General features: G+C 50.6%; 1 protein-coding gene across 7 annotated transcripts in view; it reads left to right on the top strand.

Annotated features, from left to right (window-relative positions):
* rps6kal (ribosomal protein S6 kinase a, like) overlaps window positions 1-19382 on the top strand; it is a 69101-nt gene extending 49719 nt beyond the window's left edge. For 4 of the 7 annotated variants that reach the window (XM_036943610.2, XM_090198954.1, XM_036943614.2 and 1 more), the window contains 6 exons: window positions 6162-6251; window positions 9392-9550; window positions 10209-10370; window positions 15776-15970; window positions 17924-18064; window positions 19252-19382. In XM_036943610.2, coding sequence (XP_036799505.2) covers window positions 6162-6251; window positions 9392-9550; window positions 10209-10370; window positions 15776-15970; window positions 17924-18064; window positions 19252-19377 — 873 coding nt within the window. In that variant the 3' untranslated portion in view covers window positions 19378-19382. The remainder of the gene's footprint in view (window positions 1-6161; window positions 6252-9391; window positions 9551-10208; window positions 10371-15775; window positions 15971-17923; window positions 18065-19251) is intronic. The other 3 variants (XM_036943613.2, XM_090198956.1, XM_090198957.1) reach the window with 1 other exon arrangement.
* Window positions 19383-21607: the final 2225 nt, after the last annotated feature.

The following is a 21607-nucleotide window of genomic DNA, read 5'->3' on the forward strand; positions in this document are numbered from 1 at the left end:
ATGGGAGTGTTGTTTACACACTGACATGTTAACACTACTATCTAATCCATATGGATGGGAGTGTTGTTTACACACTGACATGTTAACACTACTATCTAATCCATATGGATGGGAGTGTTGTTTACACACTGACATGTTAACACTACTATCTAATCCATATGGATGGGAGTGTTGTTTACACACTGATGTTAACACTACTATCTAATCCATATGGATGGGAGTGTTGTTTACACACTGATGTTAACACTACTATCTAATCCATATGGATGGGAGTGTTGTTTACACACTGATGTTAACACTACTATCTAATCCATATGGATGGGAGTGTTGTTTACACACTGATGTTAACACTACTATCTAATCCATATGGATGGGAGTGTTGTTTACACACTGATGTTAACACTACTATCTAATCCATATGGATGGGAGTGTTGTTTACACACTGATGTTAACACTACTATCTAATCCATATGGATGGGAGTGTTGTTTACACACTGATGTTATGTTAACACTACTATCTAATCCATATGGATGGGAGTGTTGTTTACACACTGATGTTAACACTACTATCTAATCCATATGGATGGGAGTGTTGTTTACACACTGATGTTAACACTACTATCTAATCCATATGGATGGGAGTGTTGTTTACACACTGATGTTAACACTACTATCTAATCCATATGGATGGGAGTGTTGTTTACACACTGATGTTATGTGAACACTACTATCTAATCCATATTCTCTGTACATCCTTCATTATAGTGATGTTACTTTCATAGAATTATATATTACATCTCTGATTACAAGTGTTTTACTAAATACAGCTTCTACCCCCAAGCCATTAGTCTGCTGAACAGCTTCTACCCCCAAGCCATTAGTCTGCTGAACAGCTTCTACCCCCAAGCCATTAGTCTGCTGAACAGCTTCTACCCCCAAGCCATTAGTCTGCTGAACAGCTTCTACCCCCAAGCCATTAGTCTGCTGAACAGCTTCTACCCCCAAACCATTAGTCTGCTGAACAGCTTCTACCCCCAAGCCATTAGTCTGCTGAACAGCTTCTACCCCCAAGCCATTAGTCTGCTGAACAGCTTCTACCCCCAAGCCATTAGTCTGCTGAACAGCTTCTACCCCCAAGCCATTAGTCTGCTGAACAGCTTCTACCCCCAAACCATTAGTCTGCTGAACAGCTTCTACCCCCAAGCCATTAGTCTGCTGAACAGCTTCTACCCCCAAGCCATTAGTCTGCTGAACAGCTTCTACCCCCAAGCCATTAGTCTGCTGAACAGCTTCTACCCCCAAGCCATTAGTCTGCTGAACAGCTTCTACCCCCAAGCCATTAGTCTGCTGAACAGCTTCTACCCCCAAACCATTAGTCTGCTGAACAGCTTCTACCCCCAAGCCATTAGTCTGCTGAACAGCTTCTACCCCCAAGCCATTAGTCTGCTGAACAGCTTCTACCCCCAAACCATTAGTCTGCTGAACAGCTTCTACCCCCAAGCCATTAGAATGCTGAACAGCTTCTATCCCCAAGCCATCAGACTGCTGAACAGCTTCTACCCCCAAGCCATTAGTCTGCTGAACAGCTTCTACCCCCAAACCATTAGTCTGCTGAACAGCTTCTACCCCCAAGCCATTAGTCTGCTGAACAGCTTCTACCCCCAAGCCATTAGTCTGCTGAACAGCTTCTACCCCCAAGCCATTAGTCTGCTGAACAGCTTCTACCCCCAAGCCATTAGTCTGCTGAACAGCTTCTACCCCCAAACCATTAGTCTGCTGAACAGCTTCTACCCCCAAGCCATTAGTCTGCTGAACAGCTTCTACCCCCAAGCCATTAGTCTGCTGAACAGCTTCTACCCCCAAGCCATTAGTCTGCTGAACAGCTTCTACCCCAAGCCATTAGTCTGCTGAACAGCTTCTGCCCCCAAACCATTAGTCTGCTGAACAGCTTCTACTCCCAAGCCATCAGACTGCTGAACAGCTTCTACCCCCAAGCCATTAGTCTGCTGAACAGCTTCTGCCCCCAAACCATTAGTCTGCTGAACAGCTTCTACCCCCAAGCCATCAGACTGCTGAACAGCTTCTACCCCCAAGCCATTAGTCTGCTGAACAGCTTCTGCCCCCAAACCATTAGTCTGCTGAATAGCTTCTACTCCCAAGCCATCAGACTGCTGAACAGCTTCAACCCCCAAGCCATCAGACTGCTGAACAGCTTCTACCCCCAAGCCATCAGACTGCTGAACAGCTTCTACCCCCAAGCCATCAGACTTCTGAACAGCTTCTACCCCCAAGCCATCAGGCTGCTGAACAGCTTCTACCCCCAAACCATCAGACTGCTGAACAGCTTCTACCCCAAGCCATTAGAATGCTGAACAGCTTCTACCCCCAAGCCATTAGAATGCTGAACAGCTTCTACCCCCAAGCCATCAGACTGCTGAACAGCTTCTACCCCCAAGCCATCAGACTGCTGAACAGCTTTTACCCCCAAACCATCAGGCTGCTGAACAGCTTCTACCCACAAGCCATCAGGCTGCTGAACAGCTTCTACCCCCAAGCCATCAGGCTGCTGAACAGCTTCTACCCACAAGCCATCAGGCTGCTGAACAGCTTCTACCCCCAAGCCATCAGGCTGCTGAACAGCTTCTACCCCCAAGCCATCAGGCTGCTGAACAGCTTCTACCCCCAAGCCATCAGACTGCTGAACAGCTTCTACCCCCAAGCCATCAGACTGCTGAACAGCTTCTGCCCCCAAACCATTAGTCTGCTGAACAGCTTCTGCCCCCAAACCATTAGTCTGCTGAACAGCTTCTGCCCCCAAACCATTAGTCTGCTGAACAGCTTCTGCCCCCAAACCATTAGTCTGCTGAATAGCTTCTACTCCCAAGCCATCAGACTGCTGAACAGCTTCAACCCCCAAGCCATCAGACTGCTGAACAGCTTCTACCCCCAAGCCATTAGTCTGCTGAACAGCTTCTACCCCAAGCCATTAGTCTGCTGAACAGCTTCTGCCCCCAAACCATTAGTCTGCTGAACAGCTTCTACTCCCAAGCCATCAGACTGCTGAACAGCTTCTACCCCCAAGCCATTAGTCTGCTGAACAGCTTCTGCCCCCAAACCATTAGTCTGCTGAACAGCTTCTACCCCCAAGCCATCAGACTGCTGAACAGCTTCTACCCCCAAGCCATTAGTCTGCTGAACAGCTTCTGCCCCCAAACCATTAGTCTGCTGAATAGCTTCTACTCCCAAGCCATCAGAGTGCTGAACAGCTTCAACCCCCAAGCCATCAGACTGCTGAACAGCTTCTACCCCCAAGCCATCAGACTGCTGAACAGCTTCTACCCCCAAGCCATCAGGCTGCTGAACAGCTTCTACCCCCAAACCATCAGACTGCTGAACAGCTTCTACCCCAAGCCATTAGTCTGCTGAATAGCTTCTACTCCCAAGCCATCAGAATGCTGAACAGCTTCTACCCCCAAGCCATTAGAATGCTGAACAGCTTCTACCCCCAAGCCATCAGACTGCTGAACAGCTTCTACCCCCAAGCCATCAGACTGCTGAACAGCTTTTACCCCCAAACCATCAGGCTGCTGAACAGCTTCTACCCACAAGCCATCAGGCTGCTGAACAGCTTCTACCCCCAAGCCATCAGGCTGCTGAACAGCTTCTACCCACAAGCCATCAGGCTGCTGAACAGCTTCTACCCCCAAGCCATCAGGCTGCTGAACAGCTTCTACCCCCAAGCCATCAGACTGCTGAACAGCTTCTACCCCCAAGCCATCAGACTGCTGAACAGCTTCTGCCCCCAAACCATTAGTCTGCTGAACAGCTTCTGCCCCCAAACCATTAGTCTGCTGAACAGCTTCTGCCCCCAAACCATTAGTCTGCTGAACCGCTTCTACTCCCAAGCCATCAGACTGCTGAACCGCTTCTACTCCCAAGCCATCAGACTGCTGAACAGCTTCTACCCCCAAACCATCATGCTGCTGAACAGCTTCTACCCCCAAGCCATCAGGCTGCTGAACAGCTTCTACCCCAAGCCATTAGAATGCTGAACAGCTTCTACCCCCAAGCCATTAGAATGCTGAACAGCTTCTACCCCCAAGCCATCAGACTGCTGAACAGCTTCTACCCCCAAGCCATCAGACTGCTGAACAGCTTCTATCCCCAAGCCATCAGACTGCTGAACAGCTTCTACCCCCAAGCCATCAGGCTGCTGAACAGCTTCTGCCCCCAAACCATTAGTCTGCTGAACAGCTTCTGCCCCCAAACCATTAGTCTGCTGAACAGCTTCTGCCCCCAAACCATTAGTCTGCTGAACAGCTTCTGCCCCCAAACCATTAGTCTGCTGAACCGCTTCTACTCCCAAGCCATCAGACTGCTGAACAGCTTCTACCCCCAAACCATCAGGCTGCTGAACAGCTTCTACCCCCAAGCCATCAGGCTGCTGAACAGCTTCTACCCCAAGCCATTAGAATGCTGAACAGCTTCTACCCCCAAGCCATTAGAATGCTGAACAGCTTCTACCCCCAAGCCATCAGACTGCTGAACAGCTTCTACCCCCAAGCCATCAGACTGCTGAACAGCTTCTACCCCCAAGCCATCAGACTGCTGAACAGCTTCTACCCCCAAGCCATCAGACTGCTGAACAGCTTCTACCCCCAAGCCATCAGGCTGCTGAACAGCTTCTACCCCCAAACCATCAGAATGCTGAACAGCTTCTACCCCAAGCCATTAGAATGCTGAACAGCTTCTACCCCCAAGCCATTAGAATGCTGAACAGCTTCTACCCCCAAGCCATCAGACTGCTGAACAGCTTCTACCCCCAAGCCATCAGGCTGCTGAACAGCTTCTACCCCCAAACCATCAGACTGCTGAACAGCTTCTACCCCAAGCCATTAGAATGCTGAACAGCTTCTACCCCCAAGCCATCAGACTGCTGAACAGCTTCTACCCCCAAGCCATTAGAATGCTGAACAGCTTCTACCCCCAAGCCATCAGACTGCTGAACAGCTTCTACCCCCAAGCCATCAGACTGCTGAACAGCTTCTACCCCCAAGCCATCAGACTTCTGAACAGCTTCTACCCCCAAGCCATCAGACTGCTGAACAATTAATCAAATTGCTACCGGACTATTTACATTGACCCCCCCCCTCCTCATTTGTTTTTACACAGCTGCTACTTGCTGTTTATTATCTATGCATAGGCTATGCATACCCCTACCTACATATAACAGTTACCTCAACTAACCTGTACCCCCATGCATTGACTCGGTACCGGTATAAAGCCTCGTTATTGTTATTTTATTGTGTTACTTTTTATTATTTTTAACTTTAGTTTATTTGGTAAATATTTTCTTAACTCTTCTTGAACTGTACTGTTGGTTAATGGCTTGTAAGTAAGCAGTTCACGGTAAGGTCTACACTTGTATTCGGAGCATGTGACAAAGTTTGATTTGAAATTAATTGAATATCTGTGATTACTACACTGTGAGTCTATGGAGCAGTTCTCATATCTACCAGCAGAGGGCAGGAGAACAACTCATGGCATCACAGTCGGATTCTGGCTTGTAGCTCTACTGTGATGCTGCACCATAGTTCAAAATGCCGATCAGTTTCCGGGAAGATTTAGCAACTCTACACAGTTCATATAGAAAGATTAACTTAAGGGCCCCCCGAGTGGCGCAGCAGTCTAAGGCACTGCACTGCACCGCAGTGCTTAAGGCCGAAGTCAGCCTGCAGGCCCTGGTTTGATCCCAGGCTGTCACAACCGGCGGTCAACATATGGTGGAGCACAATTGGCCCATCGTTGTCTGGGTTAGGGGAGGGTTCGGTCGGGGGGGCTTTACATGGCTTACAGCTCTCTAGCGCCACCTTGTGGGCCGGGCGCCTGCAGGCTGACTTCGGTTGTCAGTTTAACAGTGTTTCCTCCGACACATTGGTGCAGCTGGCTTCCGGGTTAAGCGGGTGGATGTTAAGGAACGTGGTTTGGCAGGTAATGTTTCGGAGGATGCATGACTCGACCTTCACCTCTCCTGAGCCCTCCAGGGAGTTGCAGTGATGAGGGAGAAAAAGGGTGTAAAAAATGATATAAGCAAAGTCAAGTCAAAGTATCCAACTAAACCTGTTTTAACTAGATACTCACCTCAATGTCTGTCTTTCTAGATAATAGATAAGGGTAAGAGGGATCCATCGGAGGAGATTGAGATTCTGATGAGATACGCACAACACCCCAACATCATCACACTCAAAGATGTAAGTACTGTATCCCAAACTGTTACATTTACATTTGAGTAATTTAGCAGATGCTCTTATTTAGAGCGACTTATAGTTAGTGCATTCATCTTAAAATGGCTAGGTCCCGTGTGGAAATGTATCCCCTCACTACTGTAAGTTGCTCTGGTTAAGAGTGTCTGCTAAAGGACAAATGTAAGTGTAGGTGGGACAACCACATATCACAGTCACCAAGGACAGAGAGACTGGTAACAAGTAGCTATCACCAAGGACAGAGAGACTGGTAACAAGTAGCTATCACCAAGGACAGAGAGACTGGTAACAAGTAGCTATCACCAAGGTCAGAGAGACTGGTAACAAGTAGCTATCACCAAGGACAGAGAGACTGGTAACAAGTAGCTATCACCAAGGTCAGAGAGACTGGTAACAAGTAGCTATCACCAAGGTCAGAGAGACTGGTAACAAGTAGCTATCACCAAGGTCAGAGAGACTGGTAACAAGTAGCTATCACCAAGGTCAGAGAGACTGGTAACAAGTAGCTATCACCAAGGACAGAGAGACTGGTAACAAGTAGCTATCACCAAGGACAGAGAGACTGGTAACAAGTAGCTATCACCAAGGTCAGAGAGACTGGTAACAAGTAGCTATCACCAAGGACAGAGAGACTGGTAACAAGTAGCTATCACCAAGGTCAGAGAGAAAGGTAACAAGTAGCTATCACCAAGGACAGAGAGAAAGGTAACAAGTTACCTTACCTCTAGGAAACCTAGAGAGGAACCAGGCTATGTGGGGTGGCCAGTCCTCTTCTGGCTGTGCCGGGTGGAGATTATAACAGAACATGGCCAAGATGTTCAAATGTTCATAAATGGACAGTTGAAACTGGAGCAGCAGCACGGCCAGGTGGACTGGGGACAGCAAGGAGTCATCATGTCAGGTAGTCCTGAGTCATGGTCCTAGGGCTCACGTCCTCCGAGAGAGAGAGAGAGAGAGAAAGAAAGAAAGAGAGAATTAGAGACACCGGATAGGACAGGAGAAGTACTCCAGATATAACAAACTGACCCTAGCCCCCCGACACGTAAACTACTACAGCATAAATACTGGAGGCTGAGACAGGAGGGGTCAGGAGACACTGTGGCCCCATCCGATGACACCCCCGGACAGTGCCAAACAGGAAGGATATAACCCCACCCACTTTGCCAAAGCACAGCCCCCACACCAATAGAGGGATATCTTCAACCACCAACTTACCATCCTGAGACAAGGCCGAGTATAGCCCACAAAGATCTCCGTCACGGCACAACCCAAGGGGGGGCGCCAACCCAGACAGGTAGATCACATCAGTGACTCAACCCACTCAAGTGACGCACCCCTCCTAGGGATGGTATGAAAGAGCCCTAGTAAGCCAGTGACTCAGCCCCTGTAATAGGGTTAGAGGCAGAGATTCCCAGTGGAAAGAGGGGAACCGGCCAGGCAGAGATATCTGGAGAGAGATGGGGCAGGTTGTCAGGCAGACAGACCTCACTAGTCGCAAGATGTTATCTGGAGAGAGAGGGGCAGGTTGTCAGGCAGACAGACCTCACTAGTCGCAAGATGTTATCTGGAGAGAGAGGGGGCAGGTTGTCGGGTAGTTCTGTGTAAGTGAGACCAGCGGACTCAATAGGGGGTTGCAGACCTGGAGGAGGGTTGCAGTGAGATTAGTAGGAGAACAGAGACCTGGAGGGGTTGCAGTGAGATTAGTAGGAGAACAGAGACCTGGAGGGGTTGCAGTGAGATTAGTAGGATAACAGAGACCTGGAGGAGGTTACAGTGAGATTAGTAGGATAACAGAGACCTGGAGGGGGGTTACAGTGAGATTAATAGGAGAACAGAGACCTGGAGGGGTTGCAGTGAGATTAGTAGGAGAACAGAGACCTGGGGGGGGTGACAGTGAGATTATTAGGAGAACAGAGACCTGGAGGGGTTTACAGTGAGATTAGTAGGAGAACAGAGACCTGGAGGGGTTGCAGTGAGATTAGTAGGAGAACAGAGACCTGGAGGGGGGTCACAGTGAGATTAGTAGGAGAACAGCCTCTAGTAAAGATGAGGTCAAGTGTATTGCTCCCTTGTGAGTTGGAGGGGACTGGGAAAGGGTGAAGTCAAGAGAGGTAAGGAGGGGAAATAAATAAATCAAAGGCAGATGTCGGGAGGTTGAAGTCACCAAGTACGAAGAGCGGTGAGCCATCAGCAGGAAATGAACGAACTTATCAAGGTGTCAAGCTCATTGAGGAACTCTACAAAGGCACCTGGTGGGCGATAGATGACAACAATGTTCAGCTTGAGTGGACAGCAGACAGTGACATCATGGAATTCAAATGAGATGGACAGGTGAGAAAAGAGAACATCTCCACTTAGGAGAATTGAGTAGCCCTGTGCCACCACCGTGATGACCAGATGCTCTCGGACTATGAGAGAAACATAGTCAGATGAAGAGAGAGCAGCTGGAGTAGCAGTGTTCTCTGGGGTGATCATGTCTCCGTCAGGGCCAAAAGGTCTAGGGACTGAAGGGCAGCATAGGCTGAGAGGAACTCTGCGTTTTTGACCGCAGATCGGCAGTTCCAAGCTCTGCTAGAAACCCAGGAATTCCACATGGGTTGTGTGCGCAGGGTACACTACATTAGAAGGGTTGCAGCCAAGGGGTGGGAAGTGTCTGTAAATAACTAGGTAAGATACTCAGTGAGTGGAGCCTTCCCCTCTTTCCTTCCTCAAACAACTCCGCAGAACTGTCTTCGTTTCGGCGACGGCCTTAGTTTTGAGAAAATAGAGATCTGAAGTGCTACTACTAATTGCCAAACTGTTACCGTACCCCTAAGCTGTTACCGTACCCCTAAGCTGTTACCGTACCCCTAAGCTGTTACCGTACCCCTAAGCTGTTACCGTACCCCTAAGCTGTTACCGGAACCCCTAAGCTGTTACCGTACACCTAAGCTGTTATCGTACCCCTAAACTGGGTCTCTGTCTGTATGTATTCCGTTTGTACTGGCAGCTCAGTGTATTAACGTGTGTGTGTGTGTGTGTGTGTGTGTGTGTGTGTGTGTGTGTGTGTGTGTGTGTGTGTGTGTGTGTGTGTGTGTGTGTGTGTGTGTGTGTGTGTGTGTGTGTGTGTGTGTGTGTGTGTGTGTTAGGTGTATGATGAGGGCAGGTATGTGTATGTGGTAACAGAACTGATGAAGGGAGGAGAGTTACTGGATAAGATCCTCAGACAGAAGTTCTTCTCAGAGAGAGAAGCAAGCTCTGTTCTCTACACTATTACCAAGACTGTCCACTACCTGCACTGTCAAGGGGTAAGACTGAGACACAGTATGAAGAAACATCTACACACGTGTAACACACTGTAGACTGACGTAAGACTGACCCACCTTGGGTGTGGGTGTTTTTTTCAAACTTTTGTCTAACATATCTCTCTCACTCCTCCCTTCCGTCCTCTCTTCCTCTCTACCTCCTATCCTTCCTCCTCCCTCCCACCCCCTCCTCCCTCTATCATCCTATTTCCTGTTTCTTCTCTCTCTCTCGCCTCCCTCTCTCTCCTTCCCCTCTCGCTCCTCTTCCCCTTCTCTCTCTCTCGCTCCTCTTCCCTCTTGCTCTCGCTCGCTCCTCTTCCCTCTCGCTCGCTCCTCCTCGCTCTCGCTTGCTCCTCTTCACGCTCGCTCCTCTTCCCTCTCTCTCTCACTCCTTTTCCCTTTCTCGCTCACTCCTCTTCCCTTTCTCGCTCACTCCTCTTCCCTTTCTCGCTCACTCCTCTTCCCTCTCTCGCTCACTCCTCTTCCCTCTCTCTCTCTCGCTCCTCTTCCTCTCTTCTCTTCCCTCCTCTTCCCCCTCTCTCCCCTCCATCCTCCCGCTCTCTCCTCCCTCTCGCTCTTTCTCCTCTTCCCTCTCTCTCCTCTTCCCCCCTCTCTCCTTCCTCCTCCTACTTCATCTCTTTCCTCCCCCTCTTTCCTCTAGGTTGTCCATAGGGACTTAAAGCCCAGTAACATCCTCTATATGGACGACAGTGGGAATCCTGATTCTATCAGGATCTGTGATTTTGGTTTCTCCAAGCAGCTGAGAGGAGGAAACGGACTGCTACTAACACCATGTTACACAGCTAACTTTGTTGCTCCAGAGGTGAGCGAGAGGAGGAAGAAGAGGGAGAGAAAGCAGTGGGTTAGGAAGGTTAGAGGTTTAGGAAGGATAAAGCTGTAGGGTTAGGAAGGATAACGTTGTAGGGTTAGGATGGATAAAGTTGGTGGGTTAGGAAGGGTCAAGATAGAGGGTTAGGGTTAAAGGGTTAAGTTAGATTGGTAAAGTTAGGGTTAGGAAGGGTGAAGTTAGGGTTGGGAAGGGTGAAGTTAGGGTTGGGAAGGGGGAAGTTAGGGTTGGGAAGTTAGGGTTGGGAAGGGGGAAGTTAGGGTTGGGAAGGGGGAAGTTAGGGTTGAGAAGGGGGAAGTTAGGGTTGGGAAGGGTGAAGTTAGGGTTGGGAAGGGTGAAGTTAGGGTTGGGAAGGGTGAAGTTAGGGTTGGGAAGGGGGAAGTTAGGGTTGGGAAGGGGGAAGTTAGGGTTGGGAAGGGTGAAGTTAGGGTTGGGAAGGGTGAAGTTAGGGTTGGGAAGGGTGAAGTTAGGGTTGGGAAGGGTGAAGTTAGGGTTGGGAAGGGTGACATTGGAGGGTTGGGAAGGGTGAAGTTAGGGTTAGGAAGGGTGAAGTTAGGGTTAGGAAGGGTGAAGTTAGGGTTAGGAAGGGTGACATTAGAGGTTTGGGAAGGGTGAAGTTAGGGTTAGGAAGGGTGAAGTTAGGGTTAGGAAGGGTGACATTGGAGGTTTGGGAAGGGTGAAGTTAGGGTTAGGAAGGGTGACATTGGAGGTTTGGGAAGGGTGAAGTTAGGGTTAGGAAGGGGGAAGTTGGGGTTGGGAAGTTAGGGTTAGGAAGGGTGAAGTTAGGGTTAGGAAGGTTGAAGTTAGGGTTAGGAAGGGTGACATTGGAGGTTTGGGAAAGGTGAAGTTAGGGTTAGGAAGGGTGAAGTTAGGGTTAGGAAGGGTGAAGTTAGGGTTAGGAAGGGTGAAGTTAGGGTTAGGAAGGGTGACATTGGAGGTTTGGGAAGTGTGAAGTTAGGTTTGGGAAGGGTGAAGTTAGGGTTAGGAAGGGTGAAGTTAGGGTTAGGAAGGGTGAAGTTAGGGTTAGGAAGGGTGACATTGGAGGTTTGGGAAGGGTGAAGTTAGGGTTAGGAAGGGTGACATTGGAGGTTTGGGAAGGGTGAAGTTAGGGTTAGGAAGGGTGAAGTTAGGGTTAGGAAGGGTGACATTGGAGGTTTGGGAAGGGTGAAGTTAGGGTTAGGAAGGGTGACATTGGAGGTTTGGGAAGGGTGACGTTAGGGTTAGGAAGGGTGAAGTTAGGGTTAGGAAGGGTGACATTGGAGGTTTGGGAAGGGTGACATTGGAGGGTAGGGAAGGGTAAAGTTGGTGTTTAGGAAGGGTGTAGTTGGAAAGTTAGGGTGTATCTAAATAATAGATAATATGTCAACCAGACAATAGCGTATTCAATAGAAAGGAAAAAGAACGAAGGGCGTGCACAGTCTCGAGCGCAAACCAGTACTGCATGCTTCCCCAGTCCCCTAACCAAAAGCTATTTTTCTTCGTCGTTTTTCAGAAAACAAGCCTGAAACCATGTCTAAAGACTGTTGACATCTAGTGGAAGCCATAGGACCTGCAATCTGGGCAATAACCAATTACATAGTCAATAGCCATTCAATGGAAAACCACTCGCATTAAAAAAATCCCACTTCCAGGATGGATTTTCCTGTGGTTTTCACCTGCCATATCAGTTCTGTTATACTCAGACATTTTTTTTAACAGTTTTAGAAACGTCAGAGTGTTTTCTATCCAATTCTACCAAGTACAGTGGGGCAAAAAAATATTTAGTCAGCCACCAATTGTGCAAGTTCTTCCACTTAAAAAGATGAGAGAGGCCTGTACATCATAGGTACACTTCAACTATGACAGACAAAATTAGGGAAAAAATCCAAAAAATCACGTTGTAGGATTTTAAATAAATTTATTTGCAAATTATGGTGGAAAATAAGTATTTGGTCACCTACAAACAAGCAAGATTTCTGGCTCTCACAGACCTGTAACTTCTTCTTTAAGAGGCTCCTCTGTCCTCCACTCGTTACCTGTATTAATGGCACCTGTTTGAACTTGTTATTAGTATAAAAGACACCTGTCCACAACCTCAAACAGTCACACTCCAAACTCCACTATGGCCGAGACCAAAGAGCTGTCAAATGACACCAGAAACAAAATTGTAGACCTGCACCAGGCTGGGAAGACTGAATCTGCAATAGGTAAGCAGCTTGGTTTGAAGAAATCAACTGTGGGAGCAATTATTAGGAAATGGAAGACATACAAGACCACTGATAATCTGCCTCGATCTGGGGCTCCACGCAAGATCTCACCCCGTGGGGTCAAAATGATCACAAGAACGGTGAGCAAAAATCGCCGGAACCACCACCCGGGGGGACCTAGTGAATGACCTGCAGAGAGCTGGGACCAAAGTAACAAAGTCTACCATCAGTAACACACTACGCCGCCAGGGACTCAAATCCTGCAGTGCCAGACGTGTCCCCCTGCTTAAGCCAGTACATGTCCAGGCCCGTCTGAAGTTTTCTAGAGAGCATTTGGATGATCCAGAAGAAGATTGGGAGAATGTCATATGTTCAGATGAAACCAAAATAGAACTTTTTGGTAAAAACTCAACTCATCGTGTTTGGAGGACAAAGAATGCTGAGTTGCATCCAAAGAACACCATACCTACTGTGAAGCATGGGGGTGGAAACATCATGCTTTGGGGCTGTTTTTCTGCAAAGGGACCAGGACGACTGATCCGTGTAAAGGAAAGAATGAATGGGGCCATGTATCGTGAGATTTTGAGTGAAAACCTCCTTCCATTAGCAAGGGCATTGAAGATGAAACGTGGCTGGGTCTTTCAGCATGACAATGATCCCAACACACTGCCCGGGCAATGAAGGAGTGGCTTCGTAAGAAGCATTTCAAGGTCCTGGAGTGGCCTAGCCAGTCTCCAGATCTCAACCCCATAGAAAATCTTTGGAGGGAGTTGAAAGTCCGTGTTGCCCAGCAACAGCCCCAAAACATCACTGCTCTAGAGGAGATCTGCATGGAGGAATGGGCCAACATACCAGCAACAGTGTGTGGAAACCTTGTGAAGACTTACAGAAAACGTTTGACCTCTGTCATTGCCAACAAAGGGTATATAACAAAGTATTGAGATAAACTTTGTTATTGACCAAATACTTATTTTCCACCATAATTTGCAAATAAATTAATAAAAAAATCCTACAATGTGATTTTCGAGATTATTTTTTTCTTCTCATTTTGTCTGTCATAGTTGAAGTGTACCTATGATGAAAATTACAGGCCTCTCATCTTTTTAAGTGGGAGAACTTGCACAATTGGTGGCTGACTAAATACTTTTTTGCCCCACTGTATATGCATATCCTTGCTTCTGAGCCTGAGTAACAGGCAGTTTACTTTGGACATTTATCAGAGTTTCCGAATAGTGCCCCTTGTCACTAAAAAGTTAGGAAGGGTAAAGTTGGAGTGTTTGGGCTAGACAGGGGTAAGTTAGATGGTTATGATTGGTTAAGTTAGATGGGTGAAGTTGGATGGTTACGAAAGGCTAAAGATTGTGTTAGGAAGTCTACAGTGAGTTAGGAATGGTAAAATTAGGGTTGACATTAGGAAGGTGAAGTTAGATGGTTTAGGGTTAGGAAGGGTAAAGTTAGGGTTGACATTAGGAAGGGTAAAGTTAGGGTTGACATTAGGAAGGGTCAAGTTAGGGTTGACATTAGGAAGGTGAAGTTAGATGGTTTAGGGTTAGAAAGGGTAACGTTAGGGTTGACATTAGGAAGGGTAAAGTTAGGGTTGACATTAGGAAGGGTAAAGTTAGGGTTGACATTAGGAAGGTTAAAGTTAGGGTTGACATTAGGAAGGGTAAAGTTAGGGTTGACATTAGGAAGGGTAAAGTTAGGGTTGACATTATGAAGGTGAGGTTAGTTGGTTTAGGTTTAGGAAGGTGAAGTTAGGGTTGGCATTAGGAAGGTGAAGTTAGATGGTTTAGGGTTAGGAAGGGTGAAGTTAGATGGTTTAGGGTTAGGAAGGGTGAAGTTAGATGGTTTAGGGTTAGGAAGGGTGAAGTTAGGGTTGGCATTAGGAAGGTGAAGTTAGATGGTTTAGGGTTAGGAAGGTGAAGTTAAATGGTTTAGGGTTTGGATGGGTGAAGTTAGGGTTGGCATTAGGAAGGTGAAGTTAGATGGTTTAGGGTTAGGAAGGGTAAAGTTAGGGTTGGCATTAGGAAGGGTAAAGTTAGGGTTGACATTAGGAAGGGTAAAGTTAGGGTTGACATTAGGAAGGGTAAAGTTAGGTTTGACATTAGGAAGGGTAAAGGTAGGGTTGACATTATGAAGGTGAAGTTAGATGGTTTAGGGTTAGGAAGGGTGAAGTTAGGGTTGGCATTAGGAAGGTTAAAGTTAGGGTTGACATTAGGTAGGGTAAAGTTAGGGTTGACATTAGGTAGGGTAAAGTTAGGGTTGACATTAGGAAGGGTAAAGTTAGGGTGGACATTAGGAAGGTTAAAGTTAGGCTTGACGTTAGGAAGGTTAAAGTTAGGGTTGGCATTAGGAAGGTGAAGTTAGATGGTTTAGGGTTAGGAAGGGTGAAGTTAGGGTTGGCATTAGGAAGTTGAAGTTAGATGGTTTAGGGTTAGGAAGGGTAAAGTTAGGGTTGACATTAGGAAGGGTAAAGTTAGGGTTGACATTAGGAAGGTTAAAGTTAGGCTTGACGTTAGGAAGGGTAAAGTTAGGGTTGGCATTAGGAAGGTGAAGTTAGATGGTTTAGGGTTAGGAAGGGTAAAGTTAGGGTTGAAATTAGGAAGGGTAAAGTTAGGGTTGACATTATGAAGGTTAAAGTTAGGGTTGACATTAGGAAGGGTAAAGTTAGGGTTGACGTCAGGAAGGGTGAACTTAGATGGTTTAGGGTTAGGAAGGGTGAAGTTAGATGGTTTAGGGTTTGGATGGGTGAAGTTAGGGTTGGCATTAGGAAGGTGAAGTTAGATGGTTTAGGGTTAGGAAGGGTGAAGTTAGATGGTTTAGGGTTTGGATGGGTGAAGTTAGATGGTTTAGGGTTAGGAAGGGTGAAGTTAGATGGTTTAGGGTTTGGATGGGTGAAGTTAGATGGTTTAGGGTTTGGATGGGTGAAGTTAGATGGTTTAGGGTTTGGATGGGTGAAGTTAGATGGTTTAGGGTTTGGATGGGTGAAGTTAGATGGTTTAGGGTTTGGATGGGTGAAGTTAGATGGTTTAGGGTTTGGATGGGTGAAGTTAGATGGTTTAGGGTTAGGAAGGTGAAGTTAAGCAATCGGAGTGTTCTCTAGCCCCTTACCTGTACTGAGTTTGTGTGTGTTGTCTTTTGCTGTTTGTGTTTCTCTGGATGTGACTCTCTCTGTGTATGTATTTCTGTGTGTAGGTGTTGATGCGTCAGGGTTATGATGCTGCCTGTGATATCTGGAGTCTTGGAGTGTTGTTATACACCATGTTAGCAGGATACACGCCCTTCGCTAACGGCCCCAAGGACACACCTGAAGAGATCCTGTTGAGGATGGGGTCAGGGAAGTTCTCTCTGAGTGGTGGGAACTGGGACATGGTGTCTGACAGCTCCAAGGTACACACTGTTATCTAGCATGCTGCTTGTTGACCAGTCTGTTGTTGTGTGTCTCTAGGACCTGTTATCTAGCATGCTGCTTGTTGACCAGTCTGTTGTTGTTGTGGCTCTAGGACCTGTTATCTAGCATGCTGCTTGTTGACCAGTCTGTTGTTGTGTCTCTAGGACCTGTTATCTAGCATGCTGCTTGTTGACCAGTCTGTTGTTGTGTCTCTAGGACCTGTTATCTAGCATGCTGCTTGTTGACCAGTCTGTTGTTGTGTCTCTAGGACCTGTTATCTAGCATGCTGCTTGTTGACCAGTCTGTTGTTGTGTCTCTAGGACCTGTTATCTAGCATGCTGCCTGTTGACCAGTCTGTTGTTGTGTCTCTAGGACCTGTTATCTAGCATGCTGCTTGTTGACCAGTCTGTTGTTGTGTCTCTAGGACCTGTTATCTAGCATGCTGCTTGTTGACCAGTCTGTTGTTGTGTCTCTAGGACCTGTTATCTAGCATGCTGCTTGTTGACCAGTCTGTTGTTGTGTCTCTAGGACCTGTTATCTAGCATGCTGCTTGTTGACCAGTCTGTTGTTGTGTCTCTAGGACCTGTTATCTAGCATGCTGCCTGTTGACCAGTCTGTTGTTGTGTCTCTAGGACCTGTTATCTAGCATGCTGCTTGTTGACCAGTCTGTTGTTGTGTCTCTAGGACCTGTTATCTAGCATGCTGCTTGTTGACCAGTCTGTTGTTGTGTCTCTAGGACCTGTTATCTAGCATGCTGCTTGTTGACCAGTCTGTTGTTGTGTGTTTGTTCGTGTCTCTAGGACCTGTTATCTAGCATGCTGCTTGTTGACCAGTCTGTTGTTGTGTGTTTGTTCGTGTCTCTAGGACCTGTTATCTAGCATCCTGCTTGTTGACCAGTCTGTTGTTGTGTGTTTGTTCGTGTCTCTAGGACCTGTTATCTAGCATGCTGCTTGTTGACCAGTCTGTTGTTGTGTGTTTGTTCGTGTCTCTAGGACCTGTTATCTAGCATGCTGCTTGTTGACCAGTCTGTTGTTGTGTGTTTGTTCGTGTCTCTAGGACCTGTTATCTAGCATGCTGCTTGTTGACCAGTCTGTTGTTGTGTGTTTGTTCGTGTCTCTAGGACCTGTTATCTAGCATGCTGCTTGTTGACCAGTCTGTTGTTGTGTGTTTGTTCGTGTCTCTAGGACCTGTTATCTAGCATGCTGCTTGTTGACCAGTCTGTTGTTGTGTGTTTGTTCGTGTCTCTAGGACCTGTTATCTAGCATGCTGCTTGTTGACCAGTCTGTTGTTGTGTGTTTGTTCGTGTCTCTAGGACCTGTTATCTAGCATGCTGCTTGTTGACCAGTCTGTTGTTGTGTGTTTGTTCGTGTCTCTAGGACCTGTTATCTAGCATGCTGCTTGTTGACCAGTCTGTTGTTGTGTGTTTGTTCGTGTCTCTAGGACCTGTTATCTAGCATGCTGCTTGTTGACCAGTCTGTTGTTGTGTGTTTGTTCGTGTCTCTAGGACCTGTTATCTAGCATGCTGCTTGTTGACCAGTCTGTTGTTGTGTGTTTGTTCGTGTCTCTAGGACCTGTTATCTAGCATGCTGCTTGTTGACCAGTCTGTTGTTGTGTGTTTGTTCGTGTCTCTAGGACCTGTTATCTAGCATGCTGCTTGTTGACCAGTCTGTTGTTGTGTGTTTGTTCGTGTCTCTAGGACCTGTTATCTAGCATGCTGCTTGTTGACCAGTCTGTTGTTGTGTGTTTGTTCGTGTCTCTAGGACCTGTTATCTAGCATGCTGCTTGTTGACCAGTCTGTTGTTGTGTGTTTGTTCGTGTCTCTAGGACCTGTTATCTAGCATGCTGCTTGTTGACCAGTCTGTTGTTGTGTGTTTGTTCGTGTCTCTAGGACCTGTTATCTAGCATGCTGCTTGTTGACCAGTCTGTTGTTGTGTGTTTGTTCGTGTCTCTAGGACCTCCTCTCTAAGATGCTTCATGTTGATCCTCACCAGCGTTATTCAGCTGAACAGGTCCTGAAACACGCCTGGATCACGCAACGAGACACGTTACCACACTTCCAGCTCGCACGCCACGATGCACCACACCTCGTTAAGGTAACACACACCACGACGCACCACACCTCGTTAAGGTAACACACACCACGACGCACCACACCTCGTTAAGGTAACACACACCACGACGCACCACACCTCGTTAAGGTAACACACACCACGACGCACCACACCTCGTTAAGGTAACACACACCACGACGCACCACACCTCGTTAAGGTAACATACACCACGACGCACCACACCTCGTTAAGGTAACACACACCACGACGCACCACACCTCGTTAAGGTAACACACACCACGACGCACCACACCTCGTTAAGGTAACACACACCACGACGCACCACACCTCGTTAAGGTAACACACACCACGACGCACCACACCTCGTTAAGGTAACACACACCACGACGCACCACACCTCGTTAAGGTAACACACACCACGACGCACCACACCTCGTTAAGGTAACACACACCACGACGCACCACACCTCGTTAAGGTAACACACACCACGACGCACCACACCTCGTTAAGGTAACACACACCACGACGCACCACACCTCGTTAAGGTAACACACACCACGACGCACCACACCTCGTTAAGGTAACACACACCACGACGCACCACACCTCGTTAAGGTAACACACACCACGACGCACCACACCTCGTTAAGGTAACATACACCACGACGCACCACACCTCGTTAAGGTAACACACACCACGACGCACCACACCTCGTTAAGGTAACACACACCACGACGCACCACACCTCGTTAAGGTAACACACACCACGACGCACCACACCTCGTTAAGGTAACACACACCACGACGCACCACACCTCGTTAAGGTAACACGCACCACGACGCACCACACCTCGTTAAGGTATCACGCACCACGACGCACCACACCTCGTTAAGGTATCACGCACCACACCTCGTTAAGGTATCACGCACCACGACGCACCACACCTCGTTAAGGTAACACACACACCATGGTGCCTGATGGTCAACCCCTTTAGTCAGTTAGCTACGGTGCTTGACTGTCAACCCCTTTAGCCAGTTAGCTACGGTGCTTGACTGTCAACCCTAGTCTTTAAGCGGAGGGGCCCAGAGGCAGTTTACCAATGCACCCTGTGTATGTGTGTGTGTGGTGTGTGTGTTTTGGAAAGGTGACAGCAGAGAGAACTGCTATCAACTAAATTATCCTGTGTTTGTGTGTTTCCTGTGTAGGAAGCGATGGCAGCTACTTACTCTGCTCTGGGTCATAAGACGTGTCAGCCAGTCCTGGAGCCAGTAGCTGCTTCTAGCCTGGCACAGAGACGCAACATGAAGAAACTCACCTCTATTGACATGTAACACACACACCTCGGACCCAGCCTCCCACTGCCCCAGCCTCCCACTGCCCCAGCCTCCCACTGCCCCAGCCTCCCACTGCCCCAGCCTCCCTCTGCCCCAGCCTTCCCCAGCCCGTCTCCCCTCGGCCCCAGCCTTCCCCAGCCCGTCTCCCCTCGGCCCCAGCCTTCCCCAGCCCGTCTCCCCTCGGCCCCAGCCTTCCCCAGCCCGTCTCCCCTCGGCCCCAGCCTTCCCCAGCCCGTCTCCCCTCGGCCCCAGCCTTCCCCAGCCCGTCTCCCCTCGGCCCCAGCCTTCCCCAGCCCGTCTCCCCTCGGCCCCAGCCTTACCCTGCCCGTCTCCCCTCGGCCCCAACCCGTCTCCTCTCGGCCCCAGCCTTCCCCAGCCCGTCTCCCCTCGGCCCCAGCCTTCCCCAGCCCGTCTCCCCTCGGCCCCAGCCCGTCTCCCCTCGGCCCCAGCCTTCCCCAGCCCGTCTCCCCTCGGCCCCAGCCTTCCCCAGCCCGTCTCCCCTCGGCCCCAGCCCGTCTCCCCTCGGCCCCAGCCTTCCCCAGCCCGTCTCCCCTCGGCCCCAGCCTTCCCCAGCCCGTCTCCCCTCGGCCCCAGCCTTCCCCAGCCCGTCTCCCCTCGGCCCCAGCCTTCCCCAGCCCGTCTCCCCTCGGCCCCAGCCTTCCCCAGCCAGTTTCCCCTCGGCCCCAACCCGTCTCCCCTCGGCCCCAGCCTTCCCCAGCCCGTCTCCCCTCGGCCCCAGCCTTCCCCAGCCCGTCTCCCCTCGGCCCCAGCCTTACCTTGCCCGTCTCCCCTCGGCCCCAACCCGTCTCCCCTCGGCCCCAGCCTTCCCCAGTCCGTCTCCCCTCGGCCCCAGCCTTCCCCAGTCCGTCTCCCCTCGGCCCCAGCCTTCCCCAGCCCGTCTCCCCTCGGCCCCAGCCTTCCCCAGCCCGTCTCCCCTCGGCCCCAGCCTTCCCCAGCCCGTCTCCCCTCGGCCCCAGCCTTCCCCAGCCCGTCTCCCCTCGGCCCCAGCCTTCCCCAGCCCGTCTCCCCTCGGCCCCAGCCTTCCCCAGCCCGTCTCCCCTCGGCCCCAGCCTTCCCCAGCCCGTCTCCCCTCGGCCCCAGCCTTCCCCAGCCCGTCTCCCCTCGGCCCCAGCCTTCCCCAGCCCGTCTCCCCTCGGCCCAGCCTTCCCCAGCCCGGCTCCCCTCGGCCCCAGCCTTCCCCAGCCCGTCTCCCCTCGGCCCCAGCCTTCCCCAGCCCGTCTCCCCTCGGCCCCAGCCTTCCCCAGCCTGTCTCCCCTCGGCCCCAGCCTTCCCCAGCCCGTCTCCCCTCGGCCCCAGCCTTCCCCAGCCCGTCTCCCCTCGGCCCCAGCCTTCCCCAGCCCGTCTACCCTCGGCCCCAGCCTTCCCCAGCCTGTCTCCTCTCGGCCCCAGCCTTCCCCAGCCTGTCTCCCCTCGGCCCCAGCCTTCCCCAGCCCGTCTCCCCTCGGCCCCAGCCTGCCCCAGCCCGTCTCCCCTCGGCCCCAACCCGTCTCCCCTTGGCCCCAGCCTTCCCCAGCCCGTCTCCCCTCGGCCCCAGCCTTCCCCAACCCGTCTCCCCTCGGCCCCAGCCTTCCCCAGCCCGTCTCCCCTCGGCCCCAGCCTTACCTTGCCCGTCTCCCCTCTGCCCCAACCCGTCTCCCCTCGGCCCCAGCCTTCCCCAGCCTGTCTCCCCTCGGCCCCAGTCTTCCCCAGCCCGTCTCCCCTCGGCCCCAGCCTTCCCCAGCCCGTCTCCCCTCGGCCCCAGCCTTCCCCAGCCCGTCTCCCCTCGGCCCCAGCCTTCCCCAGCCCGTCTCCCCTCGGCCCCAGCCTTCCCCAGCCCGTCTCCCCTCGGCCCCAGCCTTCCCCAGCCCGTCTCCCCTCGGCCCCAGCCTTCCCCAGCCCGTCTCCCCTCGGCCCCAGCCCGTCTCCCCTCGGCCCCAGCCTTCGGCCCCAGCCTTCCCCAGTCCGTCTCACCCTCGGCCCCAGCCTTCCCCAGCCCGTCTACCCTCGTCCCCAGCCTTCCCCAGTCCGTCTCCCCTCGGCCCCAGCCTTCCCCAGCCCGTCTCCCCTCGGCCCCAGCCTTCCCCAGCCCGTCTCCCCTCGGCCCCAGCCTTCCCCAGCCCGTCTCCCCTCGGCCCCAGCCTTCCCCAACCCGTCTCCCCTCAGCCCCAGCCTTCCCCAGCCCGTCTCCCCTCGGCCCCAACCCGTCTCCCCTCGGCCCCAGCCTTCC

This window comes from Oncorhynchus mykiss, chromosome 14 (genome assembly GCF_057628025.1).
Source record: "Oncorhynchus mykiss isolate SJ-2025 chromosome 14, ASM5762802v1, whole genome shotgun sequence".
Taxonomy (NCBI): domain Eukaryota; kingdom Metazoa; phylum Chordata; class Actinopteri; order Salmoniformes; family Salmonidae; genus Oncorhynchus; species Oncorhynchus mykiss.